Here is a 24,199-nt window from a genome sequence, read left to right as displayed (position 1 = left end):
CATGGTGTAGTAGCCTGGTGTAGTAGCCTGGTGTAGTAGCCTGGTGTAGTGGCCTGGTGTAGTAGCCTGGTGTAGTGGCCTGGTGTAGTGGCATGGTGTAGTAGCCTGGTGTAGTAGCCTGGTGTAGTGGCCTGGTGTAGTGGCATGGTGTAGTAGCCTGGTGTAGTAGCCTGGTGTAGTAGCCTGGTGTAGTGGCCTGGTGTAGTGGCATGGTGTAGTAGCCTGGTGTAGTAGCCTGGTGTAGTAGCCTGGTGTAGTAGCATGGTGTAGTAGCCTGGTGTAGTAGCCTGGTGTAGTAGTGTGGTGTAGTAGCCTGGTGTAGTAGCATGGTGTAGTGGCCTGGTGTAGTAGCCTGGTGTAGTAGCATGGTGTAGTAGCCTGGTGTAGTGGCATGGTGTAGTGGCATGGTGTAGTAGCCAGGTGTAGTAGCCTGGTGTAGTGGCCTGGTGTAGTGGCATGGTGTAGTAGCCTGGTGTAGTAGCCTGGTGTAGTAGCCTGGTGTAGTAGCATGGTGTAGTAGCCTGGTGTAGTAGCCTGGTGTAGTAGTGTGGTGTAGTAGCCTGGTGTAGTAGCATGGTGTAGTGGCCTGGTGTAGTAGCCTGGTGTAGTAGCATGGTGTAGTAGCCTGGTGTAGTGGCATGGTGTAGTGGCATGGTGTAGTAGCCTGGTGTAGTAGCCTGGTGTAGTAGCCTGGTGTAGTGGCCTGGTGTAGTGGCATGGTGTAGTAGCCTGGTGTAGTAGCCTGGTGTAGTAGCCTGGTGTAGTAGCATGGTGTAGTAGCCTGGTGTAGTAGCCTGGTGTAGTAGCCTGGTGTAGTAGCCTGGTGTAGTAGCCTGGTGTAGTAGCCTGGTGTAGTAGCCTGGTGTAGTAGCATGGTGTAGTAGCCTGGTGTAGTGGCCTGGTGTAGTGGCATGGTGTAGTAGCCTGGTGTAGTAGCCTGGTGTAGTAGCCTGGTGTAGTAGCATGGTGTAGTAGCCTGGTGTAGTAGCCTGGTGTAGTAGCCTGGTGTAGTGGCCTGGTGTAGTGGCATGGTGTAGTAGCCTGGTGTAGTGGCCTGGTATAGTGGCCTGGTGTAGTACACGACTGGTGTAGTAGCCTGGTGTAGTGGCCTGGTGTAGTGGCATGGTGTAGTAGCCTGGTGTAGTGGCCTGGTATAGTGGCCTGGTGTAGTACACGACTGGTGTAGTAGCCTGGTGTAGTGGCATGGTGTAGTGGCATGGTGTAGTAGCCTGGTGTAGTAGCCTGGTGTAGTAGCCTGGTGTAGTAGCCTGGTGTAGTAGCATGGTGTAGTAGCCTGGTGTAGTAGCCTGGTGTAGTAGCCTGGTGTAGTGGCCTGGTGTAGTGGCATGGTGTAGTAGCCTGGTGTAGTGGCCTGGTATAGTGGCCTGGTGTAGTACACGACTGGTGTAGTAGCCTGGTGTAGTGGCCTGGTGTAGTGGCATGGTGTAGTAGCCTGGTGTAGTGGCCTGGTATAGTGGCCTGGTGTAGTGGCATGGTGTAGTAGCCTGGTGTAGTGGCATGGTGTAGTGGCATGGTGTAGTAGCCTGGTGTAGTGGCATGGTGTAGTGGCATGGTGTAGTAGCCTGGTGTAGTGGCCTGGTGTAGTGGCATGGTGTAGTAGCCTGGTGTAGTGGCATGGTGTAGTGGCATGGTGTAGTGGCATGGTGTAGTAGCCTGGTGTAGTGGCCTGGTGTAGTGGCATGGTGTAGTGGCATGGTGTAGTAGCCTGGTGTAGTAGCCTGGTGTAGTGGCATGGTGTAGTGGCATGGTGTAGTAGCCTGGTGTAGTGGCATGGTGTAGTGGCATGGTGTAGTAGCCTGGTGTAGTGGCCTGGTGTAGTGGCATGGTGTAGTAGCCTGGTGTAGTGGCATGGTGTAGTAGCCTGGTGTTGTAGCCTGGTGTAGTAGCCAGGTGTAGTAGCCTGGTGTAGTAGCCTGGTGTAGTGGCATGGTGTAGTAGCCTGGTGTAGTAGCCTGGTGTAGTAGCCTGGTGTAGTAGCCTGGTGTAGTAGCCTGGTGTAGTAGCCTGGTGTAGTGGCATGGTGTAGTAGCCTGGTGTAGTAGCCTGGTGTAGTAGCCTGGTGTAGTGGCATGGTGTAGTAGCCTGGTGTAGTAGCCTGGTGTAGTAGCCTGGTGTAGTAGCCTGGTGTAGTAGCCTGGTGTAGTGGCCTGGTGTAGTAGCCTGGTGTAGTAGCCTGGTGTAGTAGCCTGGTGTAGTAGCCTGGTGTAGTAGCCTGGTGTAGTGGCCTGGTGTAGTAGCCTGGTGTAGTAGCCTGGTGTAGTAGCCTGGTGTAGTAGCCTGGTGTAGTAGCATGGTGTAGTAGCCTGGTGTAGTAGCCTGGTGTAGTAGTGTGGTGTAGTAGCCTGGTGTAGTAGCCTGGTGTAGTAGCCTGGTGTAGTAGCCTGGTGTAGTGGCCTGGTGTAGTAGCCTGGTGTAGTAGCCTGGTGTAGTAGCCTGGTGTAGTAGTGTGGTGTAGTAGCCTGGTGTAGTAGCCTGGTGTAGTAGCCTGGTGTAGTAGCCTGGTGTAGTAGCCTGGTGTAGTAGCCTGGTGTAGTGGCTTGGTGTAGTAGCCTCGTGTAGTAGCCTGGTGTAGTAGCCTGGTGTAGTAGCCTGGTGTAGTAGACTGGTGTAGTAGTGTGGTGTAGTAGCCTGGTGTAGTAGCCTGGTGTAGTAGCCTGGTGTAGTGGCATGGTGTAGTAGCCTGGTGTAGTGGCCTGGTGTAGTAGCCTGGTGTAGTAGCCTGGTGTAGTTGCCTGGTGTAGTAGCCTGGTGTAGTAGCCTGGTGTAGTAGACTGGTGTAGTAGTGTGGTGTAGTAGCCTGGTGTAGTAGTGTGGTGTAGTAGCCTGGTGTAGTAGCCTGGTGTAGTAGCCTGGTGTAGTGGCCTGGTGTAGTGGCATGGTGTAGTAGCCTGGTGTAGTAGCCTGGTGTAGTGGCATGGTGTAGTGGCATGGTGTAGTGGCATGGTGTAGTACACGACTGGTGTAGTTGGGGTGGTGTGGGGAAGGGTAAGAACAGATGGATGAGGAGGAAGGGGAAGAGGAGGGGGGGGGTAAGAGAACGGGAATGAGGAGGAAAAGGAGGGGGATGAGGAGGGGGTGGGGTAAGAGAAGGGGGATGAGTAGGGGGAGGGGGTAAGAGAAGGTGGATGAGGAGGGGGAAGAAGAGGAGGGGGTAAGAGAAGGGGATGAGGAGGAAGGGGAAGAGGAGGGGGAAAAGTGGAGCGGAAAGAGGGGACAGGTAAGAGAAGGGGGGATGAGGAGGAAGGGGAAGAGGGGAAAGGTAAGAGATGGGGGATGAGGAGGGAGAGGGGAAAAGAAGGGGAATGAGGAGAAAGGGGAAGAGGGGAGGGGGGTAAGAGAATTGGGATGAGGCAGAAGGGGAAGAGGAGAGGGAAGAGGGGATGGGTAAGAGAACGAGGATAAGGAGGAGGGAGGGGTAAGAGAAGGGGGAAAAGGAGGGGATGGGATAAGAAGAGGGGGATGAGGAGGAAGGGGAAAAGGTGGAAGAGGGAAGGGGTAAAAGAAGGGGGATGAGCAGGGGGAGGGGTAAGAGAAGGGGGGTAAGGAGGAGGAGGGGTAAGAGAAGGTGGATGAGCAGGAGGGGTAAGAGGGGAGGGGTAAGAGAAGGGGATGAGGAGGAAGGGGAAGAGGAGGGGGAAGAGGGAAGGGGGAAGAGTGAAGGGGTAAGAGATTTGGAATGAGGAGGAAGGGGAAGTGGAGAAAGAGGGGAGGGGTAAGAGAAGGCGGATGAGTAGGGGAGGGGGTGTGGTAAGAGAAAGGGGTAAGGAGGAGGAGGGGTAAGAGAAGGTGGGACGAGGAGGGGTAAGAGGGGAGGAGTAAGATAAAGGTAAGAGAAGAGCGAAGAGGAAGGAGGAGGGCGAGAAGGAAGGAGGAGGAGGAGGACGAGGAGGAAGGGGGAGGAGGAGGGCGAGGAGGAAGGAGGAGGAGGGCGAGGAGGAAGAAGGAGGAGGAGGGTGAGGTGGAATTAGGAGGAGGAGGGCAAGGAGGAAGGAGGAGGGAGAAGGAGAAGGAGGAAGAGGAGGAGGAAGAAGAAGGAGGAGGAGGGCAAGGGGGAAGGAGGAGGAGGTGGAGGAGGTGGAGGAGAAGGTCGAGGAGGAAGGAGGATGATGAGGGCGAGGAGGAAGGTGAAGGATGAGGGCGAGGAGGATGGAGAAGGAGGAGGAAGGAGGAGGAGGAGGGCGAGAAGTAAGAGGAGGGTGAGGAAGAAGGAGGAGGAGGAGGGCGAGGAGGAAGAGGAGGGGGGCGAAGAGGAAGGAGGAGGAGGGTGAGGAGGAATTAAGAGGAGGAGGGCGAGGAGGAGGAGGAGGAGGGCAAGGAGGAGGAGAAGGAGGAGGAGGAGGGCGATGAGAAAGGAAGAGGACGAGGAGGAGGAGTAGGAGGGCGATGAGATAGGAAGAGAACGAGGAGGAGGAGGGCGAGGAGGAAGGAGGAGAAGCAGGGCAAGGAGGATGAGAAAGGCGAGGAGGAGGAGTTCGAGGAGAAAGGAGGAGGAGGAGGAGGGCGAGGAGGAGGAGGAGGAGGGCGAGGAGGAAGGAAGAGGGCAAGGAGGAAGGAGGAGATGCAGTTCAAGGAGGAAGAGGGCGAGGAGGGCGTTCACTTAATGGGGATACCCATATACGTTCGTCCAGTATGTAAACAATGCCTGTTACTTGGGGAGGGGAAGAGGGGGATGTTTTCGTGTGTAGAGCTTATCGGACTCGTTTGGCAAGACAAAAATGTCGTTATTATTGGGTTGCAAAACGTTTAGCATTTCACTCCTCACCATTAAGTGAGAGCGAGGATGAAGGAGGAGGAGGAGGAGGGCGAGGATGAGGAGGAGGAGGAAGGTGAGGAGGAAGTAGGAGGAGAAGGGCGAGGAGGAAGGAGGAGGAGAAGCAGTTCAAGGATGAGGAGGGCGAGGAGGAAGGAGGATGACGAAGAGGAAGGAGGAGGAGGAGGCGGGCGAGGAGGAGGAGGAGGAGGAGGAAGGTGAGGAGGAAGTAGGAGGAAGGAGGAGGAGAAGGGCGAGGAGGAAGTAGGAGGAAGGAGGAGGAGGAGGGCAAGGAGGAAGGAGGAGGGCAAGGAGGAAGGAGGAGGAGAAGCAGTTCAAGGATGAAGAGGGCGAGGAGGAAAGAGGACGACGAGGAGGAAGGAGGAGGAGGAGGGCGAGGAGGAAGGAGGAGGATGAGTGCGAGGAGGATTGAGCAGGAGGAGGGTGAGGAGGCAGGAGGAGGATGAGGGTGAGGATGGATGAGGAGGAGGAGGGTGAGGAAGAAGAAGGAGGAGGAGGAGGGTGAGGAAGAAGGAGGAGGGCGAGGAGGAAGAAGAAGAGGAAGGAGGAGGAAGAGGATGGCGAGGAGGAAGGAGGAGGAGCAGGGCAAGGAGGATGAGGAAGGCGAAGAGGAGGAGTTCGAGGAGGAAGGAGGAGGAGGAGGAGGGCGAGGAGGAGCAGGAGGAGGGTGAGGAGGAAGGAGGAGGAAGGAGGAGGAGGAGGAGGGCAAGGAGGAAGGAGGAGGAGGAGGGCGAGGAGGAAGGAGGAGGACAAGGAGGAAGGAGGAAGAGAAGTTCAAGGAGGAGGAGGGCGTTCACTTAATGGGGGTCCCCATATACATCCGTCCAGTATATGTTATGTAAACAATGCCTGTTACTTGGGGAGGGGAAGAGGGGGATGTTTTCGTGTGTAGAGCTTATTGGACTCGTTTGGCAAGACAAAAATGTCGTTATTATTGGGTTGCAAAACGTTTAGCATTTCACTCCTCACCATTAAGTGAGAGCGAGGAGGAAGGAGGAGGAGGAGGAGGAAGCAGGAGGAGAAGCAGTTCAAGGAGGAGGAGGAAAGAGGACGAGGAGGAAAAAGGACGAGGAGGAGGAAGGAGGAGCAGGGTAAGGAGGAGGAGGGCAAAGAGGAGTAGGAGGAAGAGGAAGAGGAAGGGGGAAGAGTAACAGAAGGAGGAGGAAGTGGAAGAAGAGGGAGAAGAGAAGGGGGGAGAGAGGAGGGGTAAGAGAAGGGGGATGAGGAGGAAAGGGAAAGAGGGGATGAGGAGGAAAGGGAAGAGGAGGGGGAACAGAAAGAGAAGGGGATGAGGAGGAAGGGGAAGGGAAAGAGAAGATGAGGAGGAAGGGGAAGAGGAGGGGGAAGAGGTGAGGGGTAAGGAGGATGGGGAAGGAGGGAGAGGAGTACAAGAATGGGGGGTAAGGAGGGAGAAGGGGGTAAGAGAAGGAGGATGAGGAGGAAGTGGGTAAGAGAAGAAGGATGAGGAGGAAGGGGAAGAGGAGGGAAAGAGGGGAGGGGTAAGAGAAGGAAGGGGAAGAGGGGAGAAATAAGAGAAGGATGAGGAGAATTCTAAAGTAAAATCAGAGATAAAGTTATTTAAAACATTATTATCTGATTCTTTATTTTTCTTGCTGTATTTTATTAAGATAAACACAAATTATTTATGTACCAAGAAAGGCCTGTATAATTCAGCGCCCTAAAACGTCATGGCAACTCTTGGTAGGCCTAAAGTGTTCATGCCCCAGCCAGCACACAGATCCTGTTACACTCCCTACCTCCCCATCTCCCCTCTTCCCCTTCCTCCTCCTCATTCCCGTTCACTTACCCCTCATCCCTCCTTTTCCCCTTCTCTTACCCCTCCCCCTCCCTACCCCCCACTTTTCTTACCCCTCCCCCTCCCTACCCCCCACTTTTCTTACCCCTTCCCCTCCCTACCCCCCACTTTTCTTACCCCTCCCCCAACCTCTTCCCCTTCCTCCTTATCCTCCTTCTCTTACCACTCCAATCTTCCCACCCTCCTCTTCCGTTTCCTCCTCATCCTCTTCTCTTACCTCTCCCCCCTTCTCTTACCCCTCCCCTCATCCCTTCTCTTCCCCCTAGTCTCTACTCCTCCTCTTCCCCTTCCTTCTCATCCCCCTTCTCTTACTCCTCCTCCTCCTCTTCCTCCATTTACCTCTACTACTCCTACCCCGGCTATTCTTCCCCCTCCTCTTCTGTCACTTAATTCCCCTCTCCCCGATGTCCTCCTCCTTCCACCTAGAACTACTCCTTCCTCCTCCACCTCATCCTCCTTCCTCCTCTGCCTCGACCTCCTTCTCCTCTTCCTCCTCCATCTCCTCCTCCTCCTTCCTCCTTGCCCTCCTCCTCCTTAAGTGCAGTATGGATGCACTTCCATATATAAGACAACAAAAAGTTTTAAGAATGTTTCACACACATCAATCAAGCAACATTTGCAATTTATTTAAATTATTTTAGGGAATGATACATAAATGTTATATTTAAATATGATATTAGTGTTCAGTGTAATACATAAGGCGTCAAATTGTTTTAAATGGGCGATTTTTAGCAAAATTATGAAAACTAATTTTATCTGATCATAGAATAACTAAATGTATTAAGAATGTTTCATTCAGCCATTAAATATTTTTCACAATTTATTAATGAATTTTACAAAAAAGACCATACATTTTATATTTAACCCTTAACATGCTCGGGGTTTAATATCCTGTCATCCCCACAGGCGCATGTCATTTTGAAAAAAAAAAATGATTTTTTCTTTCTAACCTGTTAATTTGTGTTCACTGATCACGGGAAAAATAATAAAAAAAATCGTAAGTGGCATATATTGCCCGCTATAGGGCGGGGAAGTCTGGCAAATTATAGGCGCTGACTCAGCGTGCGTCCCAGGCGGTCTGTTGCTCGCAAGCTGTCAGGCTGGGGTTGCCACAAAGAGATAATTACCAAATTATTTCAATGTCTCTGATTGAGTTTTCATACTTTTTTTGCTGTAATATTATTCAATAGTGTGTAGTTTGATATATTTATATAATAAAATGAGTGAATCGTTGGTATACTAAAAAATATGGTGTGCATATTGTTGATTCAATTATGTTCATCAATCAGTGAACAAATACTTTGTCGGTTATTACACTATAAGCACAGGTTATATATAAGTATTTGCATGTTTTGTTCACTATAACGAACCACTAAGTAGCTATTATGAGTCAAAAAGTAATGAGGAGTGACCGCCGTGTACCAGCCAGCCACTCCCGCCCTACCTCCAGTCATCTGACTCACCCTCATTCTCCTCCCACAATAATGTTTTTGCTATAATTCACTATATACAGACGTTATATATAAGTATCTACATGTTTTGTTCACCATAACTGTACATCTTAGCTTGTATGGTGAGTAAAGGCAGAGATGTGGCTACTCATACAGTCAGCTGATCGGCGGCCACCCTCAAGGTCAGACGCACTAATATTTCTCCTCCAACAAAACTGTGTGGTGTTATTACGCTATATATCTTATATACAGACGTTATATATAAGTATCTACATGTTTTGTTCACCATAACTGTACATCTAAGCTTGTATGGTGAGTAAAGGCACAGAGATGTGGCTACTCACACAGTCAGCTGATCGGCGGCCGCCCTCAAGGCCAGACGCACTAATATTTGTCCTCCAACAATACTGTGTGGTGTTATTACGCTATATACACACATTATATATAAATATCTACCTGTTTTATTCATCATACTTGTACAAATAAACTGGTATGGTGCCCAAAGACCATCGTGGTAACCAGTAAACAACACCGTCGTCTGCACGGTGGCGTCGTCTGCACGACGCCACCGCCCTCACCAAAATGGCGGCTCCAAACCTTCTCTTGCTGTTTATACCCTCTATACGCACGTTATATATAAGTATCTACGTTTGTGTTCCTCCCTCCCACAGCATTACAACTCCTTCCATGGCGCACAGTGCTAAATATCACCACAAACCTGCTATTATCAGAACCCTGGTCAGTTTTATCACAATCAGGGGTCTTCTGTAATAATATCATCGCTACATAATAGCATGAACAAGTATAATTTGGGATTTTTAGGCGATGCTGTGGTCACAAGCTGAACAGCAGTGCTGTTAGCTCATGCTGCGTGCATCAGGCTTGGTTGCTCACTCAATACTGAGGCCAATAACACCCGGGAGTTTGGCCCACGATTTTTTTTTAAATGGCGTCTGTTTACAAGAGCCCTGATGAAGGTGTGGTGAACCCCGTGTATCCACGGGCTGTTTAAATCTTGTGTAGTACTCCAACACATCATATGACGTGATGCGCAGTTGACTGGAACAACGTCCAGCACGTCATATGACGTGATGCGCACTTTAAGGGTTAAACATGTAAACATTATTTGTAATACATTCGGAATAAAATAGCTTTAGATAAAACGTATATTATAAAACCTATATGTTTGAATTTTTGGAGTAAAAGTTTCTCAAATGCTCTCCTGCACCAATCTCAATGGAAGTTATTTGTACACCTATGGGAACACATATATGAATGTTTCCAAAACGTTATGCGTTTGCTAGGTACCATCGTTACACCTAGCTGCAACATTACCAATGTTACACATTGCTTCACAGTATTCAATTGGACGCTGGTGGTTTTTGAGGTATAGGTAGCAACCAGTCACGGTATAGCTCTGGTATGGGTGGTGGGGGAAGGTGTGGTATAGCTCTAGTGTGGGTGGTGGGAGGAGGGGTGTGATATAGCTCTAGTGGGGGAGGGGTGTGGTATAGCTTTAATGTGGGTGGGGGAGGGGGAGAGGAGGGGTGTGGTGTAGCTCTAATGAGGGTGGTTGGGGGGAGGGGTGTGGTATAGCTCTAGTGTGGGTGGTGGGAGGAGGTGTGTGGTTAGCTCTCGTGTAGGTGGTGGGGGAAAGGGGTGTGGGTTAGCACTAGTGTGGGGGGGGGGAGGGGTTTGGTGTAGCTCTAGTGTGGGTGGTGGGGGAGGAGTTTGGTGTAGCTCTGGTATGGGTGGTGGGGGCAGGGGTGTTGTGTAGCTAGTGTGGGTGGTTGGGGAAGGGGTGTGGTGTAGCTCTAGTGTGGGTGGTGGGGGAGGATTGTGGTGTAGCTCTGGTATGGGTGGTGGGGGAGGGGTGTGGTGTAGCTCTAGTGTGGGTGGTGGGGGAGGATTGTGGTGTAGCTCTGGTATGGGTGATGGGGCAGGGGTGTTGTGTAGCTAGTGTGGGTGGTGGGGGAAGGGGTGTGGTGTATCTCTAGTGTGGGTGGTGGAGGATGGGGTGTGGTGTAGCTCTAGTGTGGGTGGTAGGGGAAGATTGTGGTGTAGCTCTGGTATGGGTGGTGGGGGTGTCACCACCCTTGAGACTAAATAAGGTTCTTCTCCCCACAGTATAAAGAAATGATAATAAATCAGCCATGCCAACAGATGTCTAGGGGTATAATTACATCACTGCATAAAATGGAGAACAATATATTTATGCTAAGGGGGACAACATAACAACAATTAAATGTATAAATAATAGCCAGAAATATTTTTCAGCATGCAATATCATGTAATGAAATTAATTATTGAGACATGAGCAATATCACCAGAACATGGATTAATCAATAGTAATACTCAAGTCATCTAACCAGATAATTAACATTTATATGGGCTAAAATAACAGTGACCAATGACTTAGCTTAAAACAACTCCTCTCGACAACAGCCGCCACGCTACTGCCCAGGCTTTGGTCCGCAGGCCAAACGTCGACTAAACGTCTACCAAAAAATCAACTAAACGTCCACACAAACATTGTGGAAATTCTAATAACAAAATGCAGCACTAATATTCAAAACACTGTCAAACTAAAGAGTAGTAAACACTGGTACAACATTCCATACAATAATACGGCAACCAAATATGGGAATAAATAAAGGTAAAACTATAGACACTCGATTGACAACAATGTTCCCACACTGGCCATATCCAAATATGGTCAACCACCCACACGGAGAAACTACATGCGAAATCTAACACCAAAAGCCTCACACACACTACACAGCATGCTATGTTATATATATAACATACAAAATCTTATATTATACAACTGGATGCAATATTAATTAGAGAACAAGACAATAAAGTAATATGAGAATCAAGAGTAAAGGCAGAATCTTAGTAAGATTCGTGACAAGGGGCAGGGGTTTTGTGTAGATAGTGTGGGGTGGTGGGGAAAGGGGTGTGGTATAGCTCTAGTGTGGGTAGGGGGGAGGGGTGTGGTGTTGCTCTAGTGTGGGGTGGTGAGGGGAGGGTTGTTGTGTAGCTCTAGTGTGGGTGGTGAGGAAGGAGTGTGGTGTAGCTTTGGTATGGGTGGTGGGGGCAGGGGTGTTGTGTAGCTAGTGTGGGTGGTGGGGGGGAGGGGTGTGGTGTAGCTCTAGTGTGGGTGGGGGGGGGGAGGGGTGTGGTGTTGCTCTCGAGTGGGGTGGAGGGGACAGGGGTGTTGTGTAGCTAGTGTGGGTGGTGGAGGGAGGGGTGTCGTGTAGCTCTAGTGTGGGGGGAGGGGTGTGGTGTTGCTCTAGTGTGGGGTGGTGGGGGGAGTGGTGTTATGTAGCTCTAGTGTGGGTGGTGGGGGAGGAGTGTGGTGTACCTCTGGTATGGGTGGTGGGGCAGGGGTGTTGTGTAGCTAGTGTGGGTGGTGGGGGAAGGGGGTGTGGTGTATCTCTAGTGTGGGTGGTGGAGGATGGGGTGTGGGTTAGCTCTAGTATGGGTTGTAGGGGAAGGAGAGTGGCGTAGCACTAGTGTGGGTGGTGAGTTGGGGGGGGGTGTAGGAGATATGCACCTGAAAACACTTGCTGCCCACCATGCAATCTAACTAATATTTTCTTCCCTTTTCTAGTTGTCCCTATTACTTTGGCACTCACTTATAACTTATATCTTTCACCACTGAACAACCTTTGTATAATTGTACAATTGCATAATTATAATCATTATGATGTTACATATATTTTGCCCTCTTCACATTAAACTCTGTGTGACGTTCATCATGGTATGGCAGCCCCAGATGTGACCTCACATGTAAACAATCGCCATACCGTACCTCACACATAAACATGCGGCATACCATATCTCACATGTAAACACGCCATACCGTACCTCACATGTAAACACGCCATACTGTACCTCACATATAAACACATGGCATACCATATCTCACATGTAAACACGCTGTACCGTACCTCACATGTAAACATGTGGCATACCATACCTCACATGTAAACATGTGGCATACCGTACCTCAAATGTAAACATGTGCCATACTGTACCTCACATGTAAACATGTGGCATACTGTACCTCACATGTAAACATGTGCCATACCATACCTCACATGCAAACGTGCACCATACCATATCTCACATGTAAACACTCGCCATACCATACCTCGAAGCTCAGAGACGTGTGGCAGGAAGGTCAGCCATCTTGGCACGCAGATTGAACCCTCCTGGTTGAGCTTTCTTTCCGCACCTCCTCCAAATCTCATCTTTGAATTCAGCTGGCTTCTTTGGGCCAGTGTGTGCTCACTGCAGCAACACTGGGACTCACAGCATCGGGGAAGGCTGGAACCTCCTTAATGGACGCCTCCCCGAGCGGGGGCACCAAGGATGTTGACAGCATGTCCCAGAGATGCAAACGTCTCTGGGACGTTTGGATTAGATGTCCTAATCCAGTCAACAACAGGTCAGTGCGTGTTTGAAAATCCTAGTACCTTAAGTGCAGCAATTGAGCCTTCCGAATTGTGGACTTGGTCAGGGGCTTCGTTCCAAGCTCTTTGCTCCTTCCCGGGCGGGCATTTAGAGTTCATAGTGGTGAAGATGGCCCTCTCCCATGGGTGAAGCACCTTTGGAGTTCTGTATAACTGGTCGACCAGGGAGCCGGTCGGCCGAGCGGACAGCACGCTGGACTTGTGATCCTGTGCTCCTGGGTTCGATCCCAGGTGCTGGCGAGAAACAATGGGCAGAGTTTCTTTCACCCTATGCTCCTGTTACCTAGCAGTAAACTAGGTACCTGGGTGTTAGTCAGCTGTCACGGGATGCTTCCTGGGGGTGGAGGCCTGGTCGAGGACTGGGCCGCAGGGACACTAAAATGCCCCGAAATCATCTCAAGATAACCTCAAGATAACCCTTGTCTACCGGTAACGAAGAAGGAACTAGAACATTATTTTGGTCAGATCACAGACACCTGCCTCGTCATGGATGACTTTAACGCTCGGCACTCATCATGGCAACTTATGCTATTGGGTCGCCACCACAACACGGATGGCTGAGCCCTGTTTCAGTTTCTCCTTGATTCCCCAGACCTCTTCTTACTGACGCCGCCAGGTTTGGGAACCCGGATAGACCCGCTCAATGGGTATACTTCAACGCTCGAGATTTACATAGGAAGAGGTCCCTTCATGATAGCCCAGATATGGACCGGGCTGTACCTGGGTAGTGATCACCTGCCCATCGTCATTTCCTTTCGGGGCACTGTTCGTATTGCTCTGACCACCCAAAGATCTAAGTGGATCTTCTCTGAGGAGGGTGTGGCTTGACTATAAGGCGGATGACTGGTCGACTCTTCTCCCAGTTATGGCCGATCAGCATGGGTCAGTGGATGCTCTCTCCGAGTCACTCTTCAGTGTAGTGTCTCGAATTTTCAGGAGGGTTAGTGGCCAGACCACCAATCCTTGCCACCGTGGGGCACCGTAGTGGACTCCTGAATGTTGGTAGGCAGTACTGGACCGGTGACCTGCATGTAATTCGTGGCGGCGCCACCCTTTTCCATTACAGTGGCAGACCTTCCGCAGGACGACCGCCAGGTGTAGGCGAACAGTCCTCCTTGCCAAATGCAAGGCCTGGGCTGATTACTGTGCCTCTCTCTGATTTGATTCCTCCTCTGCAGGAGCCTGGGCCTTTGTTCGCAAGATGACAGGGAGGTACTCCCAGCCTTCCATCCCACTCAGAGAACCCAGTAGTAATGGGGGCCTGGGGGAAGTACAAATGACCGAACTTTTGGCTGACCACTTTGAGGATGTTTACTGTCTCCGCTCCTTTCTGCGGGCTCCATGGGTTGAGGCTCCTGACAGGGTATAGGACTAGCTCAGGACCTGGATCGTCCATTTACATCTGTTGAGCTTGAGGAGGTCCTGTCACTGTCTAGGTTGGGCATTATGCCAGGGATAGACAGCGTCCCATATGAATTTGTTCAGAGGGCACCCTGGATCTTTCAGTCACACCTCCTTCACTTCTACAATGCCTGCTGGTCCTCTGGTGTCTTCCCTGACCCGTGGAAACAAGACATTTTTTTACCATTGCCCAAGTCTGGGAAGGATCCGTCTGTCCCTAGTTCCTTTCGGCCTATAAGTCTGCTTCCATGTCTCGGGAAATTGATGGAACGCCTTGTTCACACCCGGCTACAATGGATGGTGAAAACCTCAGGTCTCCTACCTGAGGGTATCAATGGATTTCGGCCGGGAAGAAGCACGATGGACTGCCTCCTCTCCTTGGAACATCAAATAATTGACACTTATCACCGGAGAAGAGAGCTCCTTGCAACATTCTTCGACATCAAGAGTGCATGTGATTCTGTGTCTCATTCTGCTGTCCTTCAGAGTCTGGCTCGACTAGGTCTCTCGGGTCTGGCGTTCGGGTGTGTTTCCAAAACTATCTACAGAGCTGCTCATTCAAAGTGGCAGTTGGTGGAGTCGTCTCCGCGTCCTGCCCTGTCTCGCGTGGTGTCTCCCTGGGAGCGATTCTCAGCCTGCTATTATTCCCCATTCTTCTCTCTGATCTTCCGGTATTTTGGGGTGTCCAAGGTTTTAGCCTATGCCGATGACGTAACCCTTGTGGTGGATGGTGCCACTCTCCTGGATGCACGAGGCTTCCTGCAAGACACCATGACTGTGTTCTCTGCAATTGTGCTAGGGAAGGGGCTTTCCATTAACCTGGTGAAAAGTTGCATCATGAGGTTCACCTAGACCTGTTTGCCAGACCAGCCAGTGGTGACCGTCGGGGCCTGTCGTCTCCTGATCGCCACACAACACAGGTTGCTGAGGGTCGTTCTAGATGGCCATCAGCTGACGTGGAGACATATGGATTACCTTCAGGCCTCATGCCTTAGTCGCGTGAACATCATGAAACTGCTCTCTGGTGTGGCATGGGGGGCTTCACGGGAGTCGCTACTGGCTCTCTACAAGGCCTTCATTCGTAGCAATATCATGTATGCGTGTGAAGTCTATGGCTCAGCAGAATCATCGGTCTTGGAAAGTCTGGATCCTATTCAAAATGGTGCCCTTCGCTCAGCACTAAGGGCTATGCCCTCCTCGCCAGTTCTCTCTCTCTCTCCATGCCGAGTTTCGGCTCTCCATTAGAGCTCGAATGGATATCGTGTCTCCCTGCTACCCATTCACTTACTCACCTCCAACTCGAGGCTAATTGGTGGAATGTGCCGGATGGAGACTCCAAGCTACGTCATCTGCCTTTCGTCATCCGGGCCTTAGATGCATACTTAGAGTTTTCCCTCCCCATCCCTGTACTCACCCCTGGCCTGATCATCTCTTCAGTGCCTCTGTGGGCAGAAGAGCTCATTCAGGTTTCTGTGAACTTTTTCAAGCTCCCTCGTCGGAAGAGGGATTTAGAGGGTCTGGCCCCTTTAATTTTTGCAGACCTACGAGTTTCCTTATACACTGGATTCTTGGAGGTTTACACGGATGGGTCCCACAAAGATCATCCACCATCCACATCTGTGGCAGCATACTTTGCACTTTTTTTCTTCTGTCAGACGTGGAAACTCTCCCCTGCTCATTTGTGCCTGGCTGGAACTTTGCAATCTTACTAGCCTTTCTTCTCCTACGACAAGTTTCAGGCCCTCTGCGGTCGTTTTCTACGTGGACTCAGTTACAGCCCTACATCTGATATCATCTCGGCATTCACAAGTACATCGTCCTGCTGTATCACAGATCCATGGAGAACTGCTGTCATACTCTGGTACTCCGGGTTGGTCGATCTATCTCAAGTGGGTTCCATCACATGTCGGTATTAATGGCAATGAGATGGCCGACGCAGCCGCAGAGGTGGCACATGGTCTCCATGACTTTATATTTGCCTCTGGACTTTTTCGAAATTCTCCCGCAACTCCGCACAGCTTGCTTCGTGAGTTGGGAGGCAATGATGGTGCCAGACTCAGGTCCTCCTCTCTGGCGGGTCTCCGGGAGGGTTCCTCTCCACGTCCATAGATTCGTCATTATTCTCGACTCCTCGACACGACCATCACTCGTCTCCGAATTGGGCACACCTGCCTGGCTGCACATCTCCGTCGTTTACGGCTGGTAGATTCTCCATACTGCCAGTGGTGTCCGACCCAGGATGATACAGTGGAACACCTTCTTCTTCACTGTCCTAGATTTCATAGCACCGTTCGTAAGTTGAATATTTCCCGCCTCATGGTTCCTGTTCTCCTTGATGGGGCAAGTGTGAGAGACGAAGACGTCCGATATGACATCCTTCACCATACCTTCTGCTTCATCCATCATGTTCGTGACCTGAAGACATTGTAAAGTATGTAACCTGAGGAGATTGTAGGGTCTGTGGCCTGAAGAGACTATAGGGACCCCATCCCTCTTTGCTATTTCCGGTATCGGGCAGACGGGACGCATCCGATCCCACGATCATCGTCGCCCATAAATCAACAACATACCATACCTCACACGTCAACACGCGCCATACCATAAATCACATGTAAACATGTGCCATACCATACCTCACATGTAAACACACGCCAGACTCCTTGTTCAACCTTATTGAGCCGCTGGATCACATTTTGTTTTGCACGATTTTGATTTGAAACTGATGTTTGGCATCCCTATTTCACGGTCTGGTTTTACGACGCCTGGCGCACATATTGCCTTGGGTCATGAGATTGTTGGTAGTCACCGGCTGGGTGACGGTGTCCGACGCCGACTTGGCAGAGAGGTGCCGGGAGTAGGTGGGACTTGGTGGGCCCCTGGTGTGCCCTCGGTCGTTGTGGGCGGGTGGCTTATGCTCTGCTGGAGAGCACTGGATGTTTTGCGTTTTAGTTGGGGGGGAGGGGGGGCGAGTTTTTGGTTTTACTACACAGTGTTCTCTGTGTGGAGTGGTGACTGCTGGGGCTCCCCAATCGTCTGCGTTTCTGTGCCGCATGGTATATTAGTTTCCAGTGATTGACGTCACTCGTTTCGCAATTGGGATTGGCAGTTCACCCTTTCCGGGCTTCGCAATTAACCCTACATGGGTACGCTGGGGCGCATCCGATCCTACGATCGTCGTCGCCCATAAATCAACAGTAACAACAACATAAACATGCATCATACCAAACCTCACATGTAGACATGTACCATTCCATATCTCACATGTAAACACGTGCCATATGGTACCTCACATGTAAGCACGCACCATACCATACCTCACATGTAAACACACACTATACCATACCTCATATGCAAACACATGCCATACTGTACCTCACATGTAAACACACATCATACCGTACCTCACATGTAAACACACATCATACCGTACCTCACATGTAAACACACATCATACCGTACCTCACATGTAAACACGTGCCTTACCGTACATCCACAGTGACTTTTCGCCCGTAAATTAACAACAATAATAATATGGTGACATTAAATAAAATTTCACCACAACGCCAAACACAGACGATTATCCATATTTTTTTCAGTTGAATTTCCTTTTACAGTTTATTCACTGACTCTTTTAACACACTGAGTCCCCCCTCCCCCCTGTGTTGCTTGTACCCCCATAACCTGACGATGACCATCTTGAGGTTATCTTGAGATGATTTCGGGGCTTAGTGTCCCCGCGGCCCGGTCCTCAACTAGGCCTCCTTTTTGTTACACACCACAAAGGAAGCAGCCCATAGTAGCTGTCTAACTCCCAGGTACCTATTTACTGCTAGGTAACAGGGGCATGAGGGTGAAAGAAACTTTTTTCCACATTTGACTCCACCTCCACCGGGGATCAAACCCGGAACTTATGGACTACGAATCTGAAGCGCTGTCCACTTAGCTGTTAGGTGCCCCTAGCTAAGTTTAGGTCATAAACACTCGGGTGACCATCACGACGACGACCATCATGATGACGACCATCACGACGACGACCATCATGATGACGACCATCATGATGACGACCATCACGACGACGACCATCATGATGACGACCATCACGACGACGACCATCACGACGACGACCATCATGATGACGACCATCACGACGACGACCATCATGATGACGACCATCACGACGACGACCATCATGATGACGACCATCACGACGACGACCATCATGATGACGACCATCACGACGACGACCATCATGATGACGACCATCACGACGACGACCATCATGATGACGACCATCACGACGACGACCATCATGATGACGACCATCACGACGACGACCATCATGATGACGACCATCACGACGACGACCATCATGATGACGACCATCACGACGACGACCATCATGATGACCATCAAGACGACGACCATCACGACGACGACCATCATGATGACCATCAAGACGACGACCATCACGACGACGACCATCATGACGACGACCATCACAACGACGACCATCATGATGACCACCATCACGACGACGACCATCACGACGACGACCATCATGATGACCACTATCACAACGACGACCATCACGACGACGACCATCACGACGACGACCATCACGACGACGACCATCACAACGACGACCATCACAACGACGACCATCATGATGACCACTATCACAACGACGACCATCACGACGACGACCATCACGACGACGACCATCACGACGACGACCATCACGACGACGACCATCACGACGATGACCATCACGACGACGAAAATCACGACGACGACCATCACGACGACGACCATCACGACGACGAAAATCACGAGCACGTGATGACTTACGAACGAAGTCATTGAAGTTAAAATTTGTTTTTACGCTTTTATTTTATTTGTCTTTTATATTTCGTGTATAAAGACAGTTGTAATAGGGGTGTTAAAGTAATTTATATTTTGTTTAAATATTATTACCAATTGTTTTAACTTGGCCGCATGACACATGAAAAGCTTAGTTTAGTCCATAAACACTCGGGTGATCCACTATGCCTCTATCTCCCTCTCCCTCTCTTGCACACTCTCCTCTCTGAGAATTCCAATATTCGATTTTTATCCGTATTTAAGAGATATATTCCTATTATAGCTGTCATTAAGAATTTTGATCGTTTAAACTTCAAAACTAACCATAAATACAATATTTTCAAACCCATAATGTCGTTTGAAATACTTATTAATATATGCATTTGGAATACTTATTACCACTACATGGGGTCCGGTGCCTGATTTAAAAAGTGTTATATTGTCCTGTTTACTGTATACATAAAATTTCTATACAAAATATACATATTTCCAACAATACTTGATCTACACGGATTTAACAAGGTATTTCTTTAATATAAAAGTTTAATGGGGAAAGTGAACTTTACCCACATTTAGTTTTATAAGCAGTTAAGATAAAATTGCTGATATATCGGTGAGTACTAATGAGTCCTTTGAATATCCACATACGGTGAGTAAAACTAACCCACTACATCATTTATATGAAACAAACACCAAAGTTTGTTTACCTGGCCGCGCACTCCAAGGGTTTCTTGCACCGGGCTTAATGGTCGTGCTCTCACCAGATTGGGTCAGAGACACTGCCGACGGTGCGGGAGCAGCTCGCCAACTGGGCCAGTAGCGTGTGGAACAAGTTTGACTTGGTGTTGGTGCTGATGGGATCATTAGCGTTCTGCTTGCGCCTCTTCCGGGAGACATTCAGTTGGGGCCGCATGGCTTACTCCATCAACACGGCCCTCTTCTACTGCAGGTTCTTCAGGATCTACTACGCCAGCACCCACCTCGGCCCCAAGCTCTTCATCTTATACAAGACGGTGAGCACCAGTGTTTTCCTGGAAGTATGAGGAAGGGTACGAGAGACAGGAGTGTGTTCCTGGAAGTGTGATGGAGTGTACAAGAGGCAGGAATATGTTCCAGAAAGTATAAGGAAGTGTACGAGAGGCAGGAGTGTGTTCCTAGAAATATGAGGGAGAGTACGAGAGGAAGGAGTGTGTTCCTGAAAGTATGAGGAAGTGTATGAGAGACAGGAGGGTGTCGCTGGAAGTGTGAGGGAGTGTACGAGAAACAGGAGCATGGTCCTGGAAGTATGAAGGAGTGTACGAGTGGCAGAAGTGTGTTCCTGGAACTGCGAGGGAGTGTACGAGAGGCAAGAGGGTGTTGCTGGAAGTTTGAGGGAGTATACAAGAAGCAGGAGGGTGTTCCTGGAAGTATGATGTAGGGTACAAGAGGCAGAAGAGGCAGAAGGAATTTTGCTGGAAGTGTGAGTGAGTGTAGGAGAGGCATGAGGGTGTCACAGAAAGTGTAAGGGAAAGTATGAGAGTCAGGAATACTATGTGGAGGGTACAAGACCAGGTGTACAATGTGGAGGGTACAAGACCAGGTGTACTATGTGGAGGGAACAAGACCAGGTGTAGTAAGAGGTAGGAACAAGACCAGGTGTACAATGTGGAGGGAACAAGACCAGGTGTACTATGTGGAGGGAACAAGACCAGGTGTAGTAAGAGGTAGGAACAAGACCAGGTGTACAGTGTAATTTTTGCTGTGGGTATAAGTTTTGTTATTATGTGGGCTATAATTATTTTTATTGGGCCTTTTACCCGCCAACTTTGCTTTGCCATCTTGGCCAAATCCATAATATTAGAGTCTACCTCTGTCCTTCCTCTAAGATACCGTGCTACAGGCTCTGGCATATTATCTATAAAGTTCTCCGCTAAAACTAAATTTTTAAGTGTCTAGCATGTTTCGGCTTTAGCCGAGCGAATAAATTTTTCAAACAATCTTATTTGGTCATTAGCAAATTCAGTGATAGATTGGTTGTGAGTAGGCCTAGGGTTGTGATAAACTTGGCGGTGAGCTTCAGGTCTAATTTCATATGCCCTCAAGATCCGTTCCCTGACTTTACTATAATCAAAACAAGCGTCGTCAGGCATGTTTATAAAAAATATCTTGGGCCTTACCTCTAAGTCTTCCCTGTAGGATTTTCACCCACTCTTCCTCTGGCCAGTTCATGGACATGGCCAGTCTCTGAAAATGGTTGAAAAATCTTTCAGGGTCTGACTCTGAAAATTCAGGCAAGTTATGCTTTTTTATCATAATGCCTGGGGTTCGAGACCCCGGCAGGTGGTGGTACAGCAGTAATTGCTCTAATTCTTTCTGCCTCATTTTTGAGCCTTTGCTCCTCAACTTTAGCATTTTGCTATAACAATTTTGCCTCTTGCTCTGCTACTCTAGCCTTTTGCTCTGCAAGTCTTAACTGGGCTAGTTGTAATTCTAACTCCATATTTCTACTAGTAGTTACACTTTCAGCTGGACTGGCCTGGCATAAAATAGTATCACTTGCCAATAGGCCTTGGTCTATGCAATTCTGTAAAATTACATTGGTTATGACACACTTTTTATTAGTTTCATTTAAGTCGAGGCCCAATTCCTTGCCTAACAATACTAGGTTAGCTTTGGTAAGCTTCTTAGTCTCCACTACTGAAGGTGCCTTTGCCAGTTCCTGCAACATAGCCTCCATCACTAATTATTCTAGATCCTAGCCAAAGAAATAATAAAAATAAAAATTGGAAAAAAACAAAAATTTGCACGGCCCCTATCACAAGGCCACACTTACGTCAATCGTGAAGTGATCCAGCTGGGTGTCCAGTCAGTGCAAGATGTATCCTTTGCTAGTTGAGCCGGACCCTAGGCTACCACACAACCGTTCTGCAAGCAAGAATTTTATTTTTGGCTCTCAAAAATCTATTTTTTTTCAATTAAAACGTTCCTCCTGGTCAGGCCAACCACTTGTTATGAATTATGTTACTTGTTATGGGGTGTATGAAGTATTAATGAGAAGGGCCAATAGCTAGAATCAAGATGTATTAAAATCAGTGGAATAGATAGGCCCGGCCCCCCAAGGAACATAGGTTCCTGTTAACACTTCAAGGTTTTAGAAACAGATCTGCTGTTTAGTATACAATCATCTACACCAATGCAACAGGATTAATGGATACACTTCAAAAACTAACTTATTTATTAAACCCTCTAACAACCCTCCATATACATTACTATAATAACAACACTTTACCACACTATCTTACATTAACTACCTTGGTCCACTTAGGCAGGATACAAGGCATGGACAAAACTAGGGTAAAGTCTACTTGAAGAGAGGCACATGAAATGCTTGAAGGAGCCTGGGGTAGCTAAGCCCCACGTGGTACCCTAGTCAAAACACAAACACTTAGGGATGCTCAAAACACTGGCTTATATTACACAATACATAAAAATCAAACACACACACCTAGCTAGTAGCACGATACCTTAATACTAATTAACTTATCTGAGACATACCCCAGCATGGGATAAGGGAAGAGAGGAGTAGGAAGAGGAGGAGACAGAGCCACACAGGAAAGGTGTTGACCCAAGCCCAGTTGTCCAGAGAAGAGCACAAGAGCCTCCAGTCTCCGAGCTCCCCAAGTTGTTGTTGTTGCCGGGAGATAATCTAGCTGATCGTGCAGCTACAAACAATACAAGTCTTCGCCGGCCTTTGTTACTAGTTACTTTACTCATTTCTAAACATAGCTGATAACTAGTTAAATATTTAATAATCAACAAGCCCAGAGTCTTAATGCTCTGTGAGAAACAAGATTCGTTTTACGTCTGGCAAGGAAGATAAGAACAAAAACGCATCAGCAGTCCTATCAATTAATGTAAAGTAATTATTTAGAGCTCAATTTGACCTCTGATTTCCAACTAAGGAACCCAGGGTCGTAACATATGTGGAGGGAACAAGACCAAGTGTACTATATAGAGGGAACAAGATCAGATGTACTATATGCAGGGAACATAGTTATTGTTATTTACAACCTAGTAAAGTTTGAGCTAAGCTGTTCAATGTGGTTTGTGTTTAGATCCAGAGAATGCTGGTTTGTGTTTTGCAGGGATATACCTGCACGGGACGTAAGCCTCTGGCTGGCCCTATAAGATTTACTCGTTTCTCGTTTCAGTCTTGCTTAGGCGGAGTATTTATGACTTGTATGTTGACTTCAACACTCATATGTTGTGTTTTTGACTTCAATAAGAGCATGCCTAATGTGTTTAACAATTTCTGCTCTGTTGTAACTCAGTTAAAATCTTATTTGGTTTGAAACTTTGCACTATGTTAAATAATGTTGTAGTTCTAAGTCGGGCATTTCTTGGAGTTGTTGGTGTTCATGGTGGTGTTCAATATAGTGTGTGTTCAAATCCTGGAGGTGTTTGGTGTTCATTGCAGTGTTCAGTATTGTGTGTGTTCAGATCAAGGAGGTGTTATTTGTTGTTGTTGTTTTTGTTGTTGCTGTGATTTTCTTGCGCAAGCCCTAAACCTGTGGCTGGCCCACTAAGTGTTACTTGTTTAGCTTTTACCTTGGTACACACTGCGTATTTATGACTCATTTCGTCGCTTCAGTAATATTATGCTCAATGTGTTAAAACAACTTCTGCTCTGCTAAATCTTAATTGATATTTTATTGGCTTTGTAACTGTGCACTGTGGTAGATAATGATCCATTGGTCTGTCGGGCATTTTTCCAGTGCTGACATTTCCTCTCATCTTCTGGAACTTGTAAGCCTATTCCCATTCACATGGGTATCTAAGCCTGATGCGATGTAAGTGTACTTCTGTTTTTCTACTGTTCCCTTTCATCAAAATAAGTGGTTCGTAGTTGGTTGAATTCTTGTACCAACCCGCAGATCCTGATGTTGCAACTGCTGTGTTGTGGTCACTGTACATTTTCTACATTGCTCTATTTCAAATTTCTTTCTTAATCTGTACTTAATCTTTCTCTGTGGTATGTGAATGTCTGCATTTATTCTCTTAGTTGCAAGTTTTGCCGCTTCGTCTGCAATGTTATTCCCTATTATTACCACATGACTTGGCACCAAGATGATTAGTACCTGACAGCCTTGACGTTTGAGTATTTGCATTACTGTTATGATATTTGTGATCAGATGGATGTTGTCACGCATGTGTTCTTGGTGCATGGTTTCAATGGCAGTTCTCGAATCAGTATGTATGATAACTTGTTGTCGGTGTTCAGCTAGAGCATGTTCCAAAGCCTTATGAATGGCTAGCATCTTTGTAAAGTTGATCACCCGTTTGAGAGTCTCCAACTAACTACAAAATTTCCTGCTTTAACTGCAGTTGCGGTCCCTGCTGGTCTACTAATCCATCTGTG

The 24,199-nt window shown here is 48.4% G+C and overlaps 1 protein-coding gene across 1 annotated transcript in view; it reads left to right on the top strand.

Annotated features, from left to right (window-relative positions):
• LOC123770920 (transient receptor potential cation channel subfamily M member-like 2) overlaps window positions 1-24,199 on the top strand; it is a 317,900-nt gene that overhangs the window by 256,630 nt on the left and 37,071 nt on the right. Inside the window, exon 17 of the mRNA XM_069306032.1 lies at window positions 19,566-19,814. Within this exon, the coding sequence (XP_069162133.1) occupies window positions 19,566-19,814 (249 nt within the window). The remainder of the gene's footprint in view (window positions 1-19,565; window positions 19,815-24,199) is intronic.

Source organism: Procambarus clarkii, chromosome 56 (genome assembly GCF_040958095.1).
Source record: "Procambarus clarkii isolate CNS0578487 chromosome 56, FALCON_Pclarkii_2.0, whole genome shotgun sequence".
Classification (NCBI taxonomy): Eukaryota; Metazoa; Arthropoda; class Malacostraca; order Decapoda; family Cambaridae; genus Procambarus; species Procambarus clarkii.
This window is presented reverse-complemented; position numbering and strand designations above follow the sequence as displayed.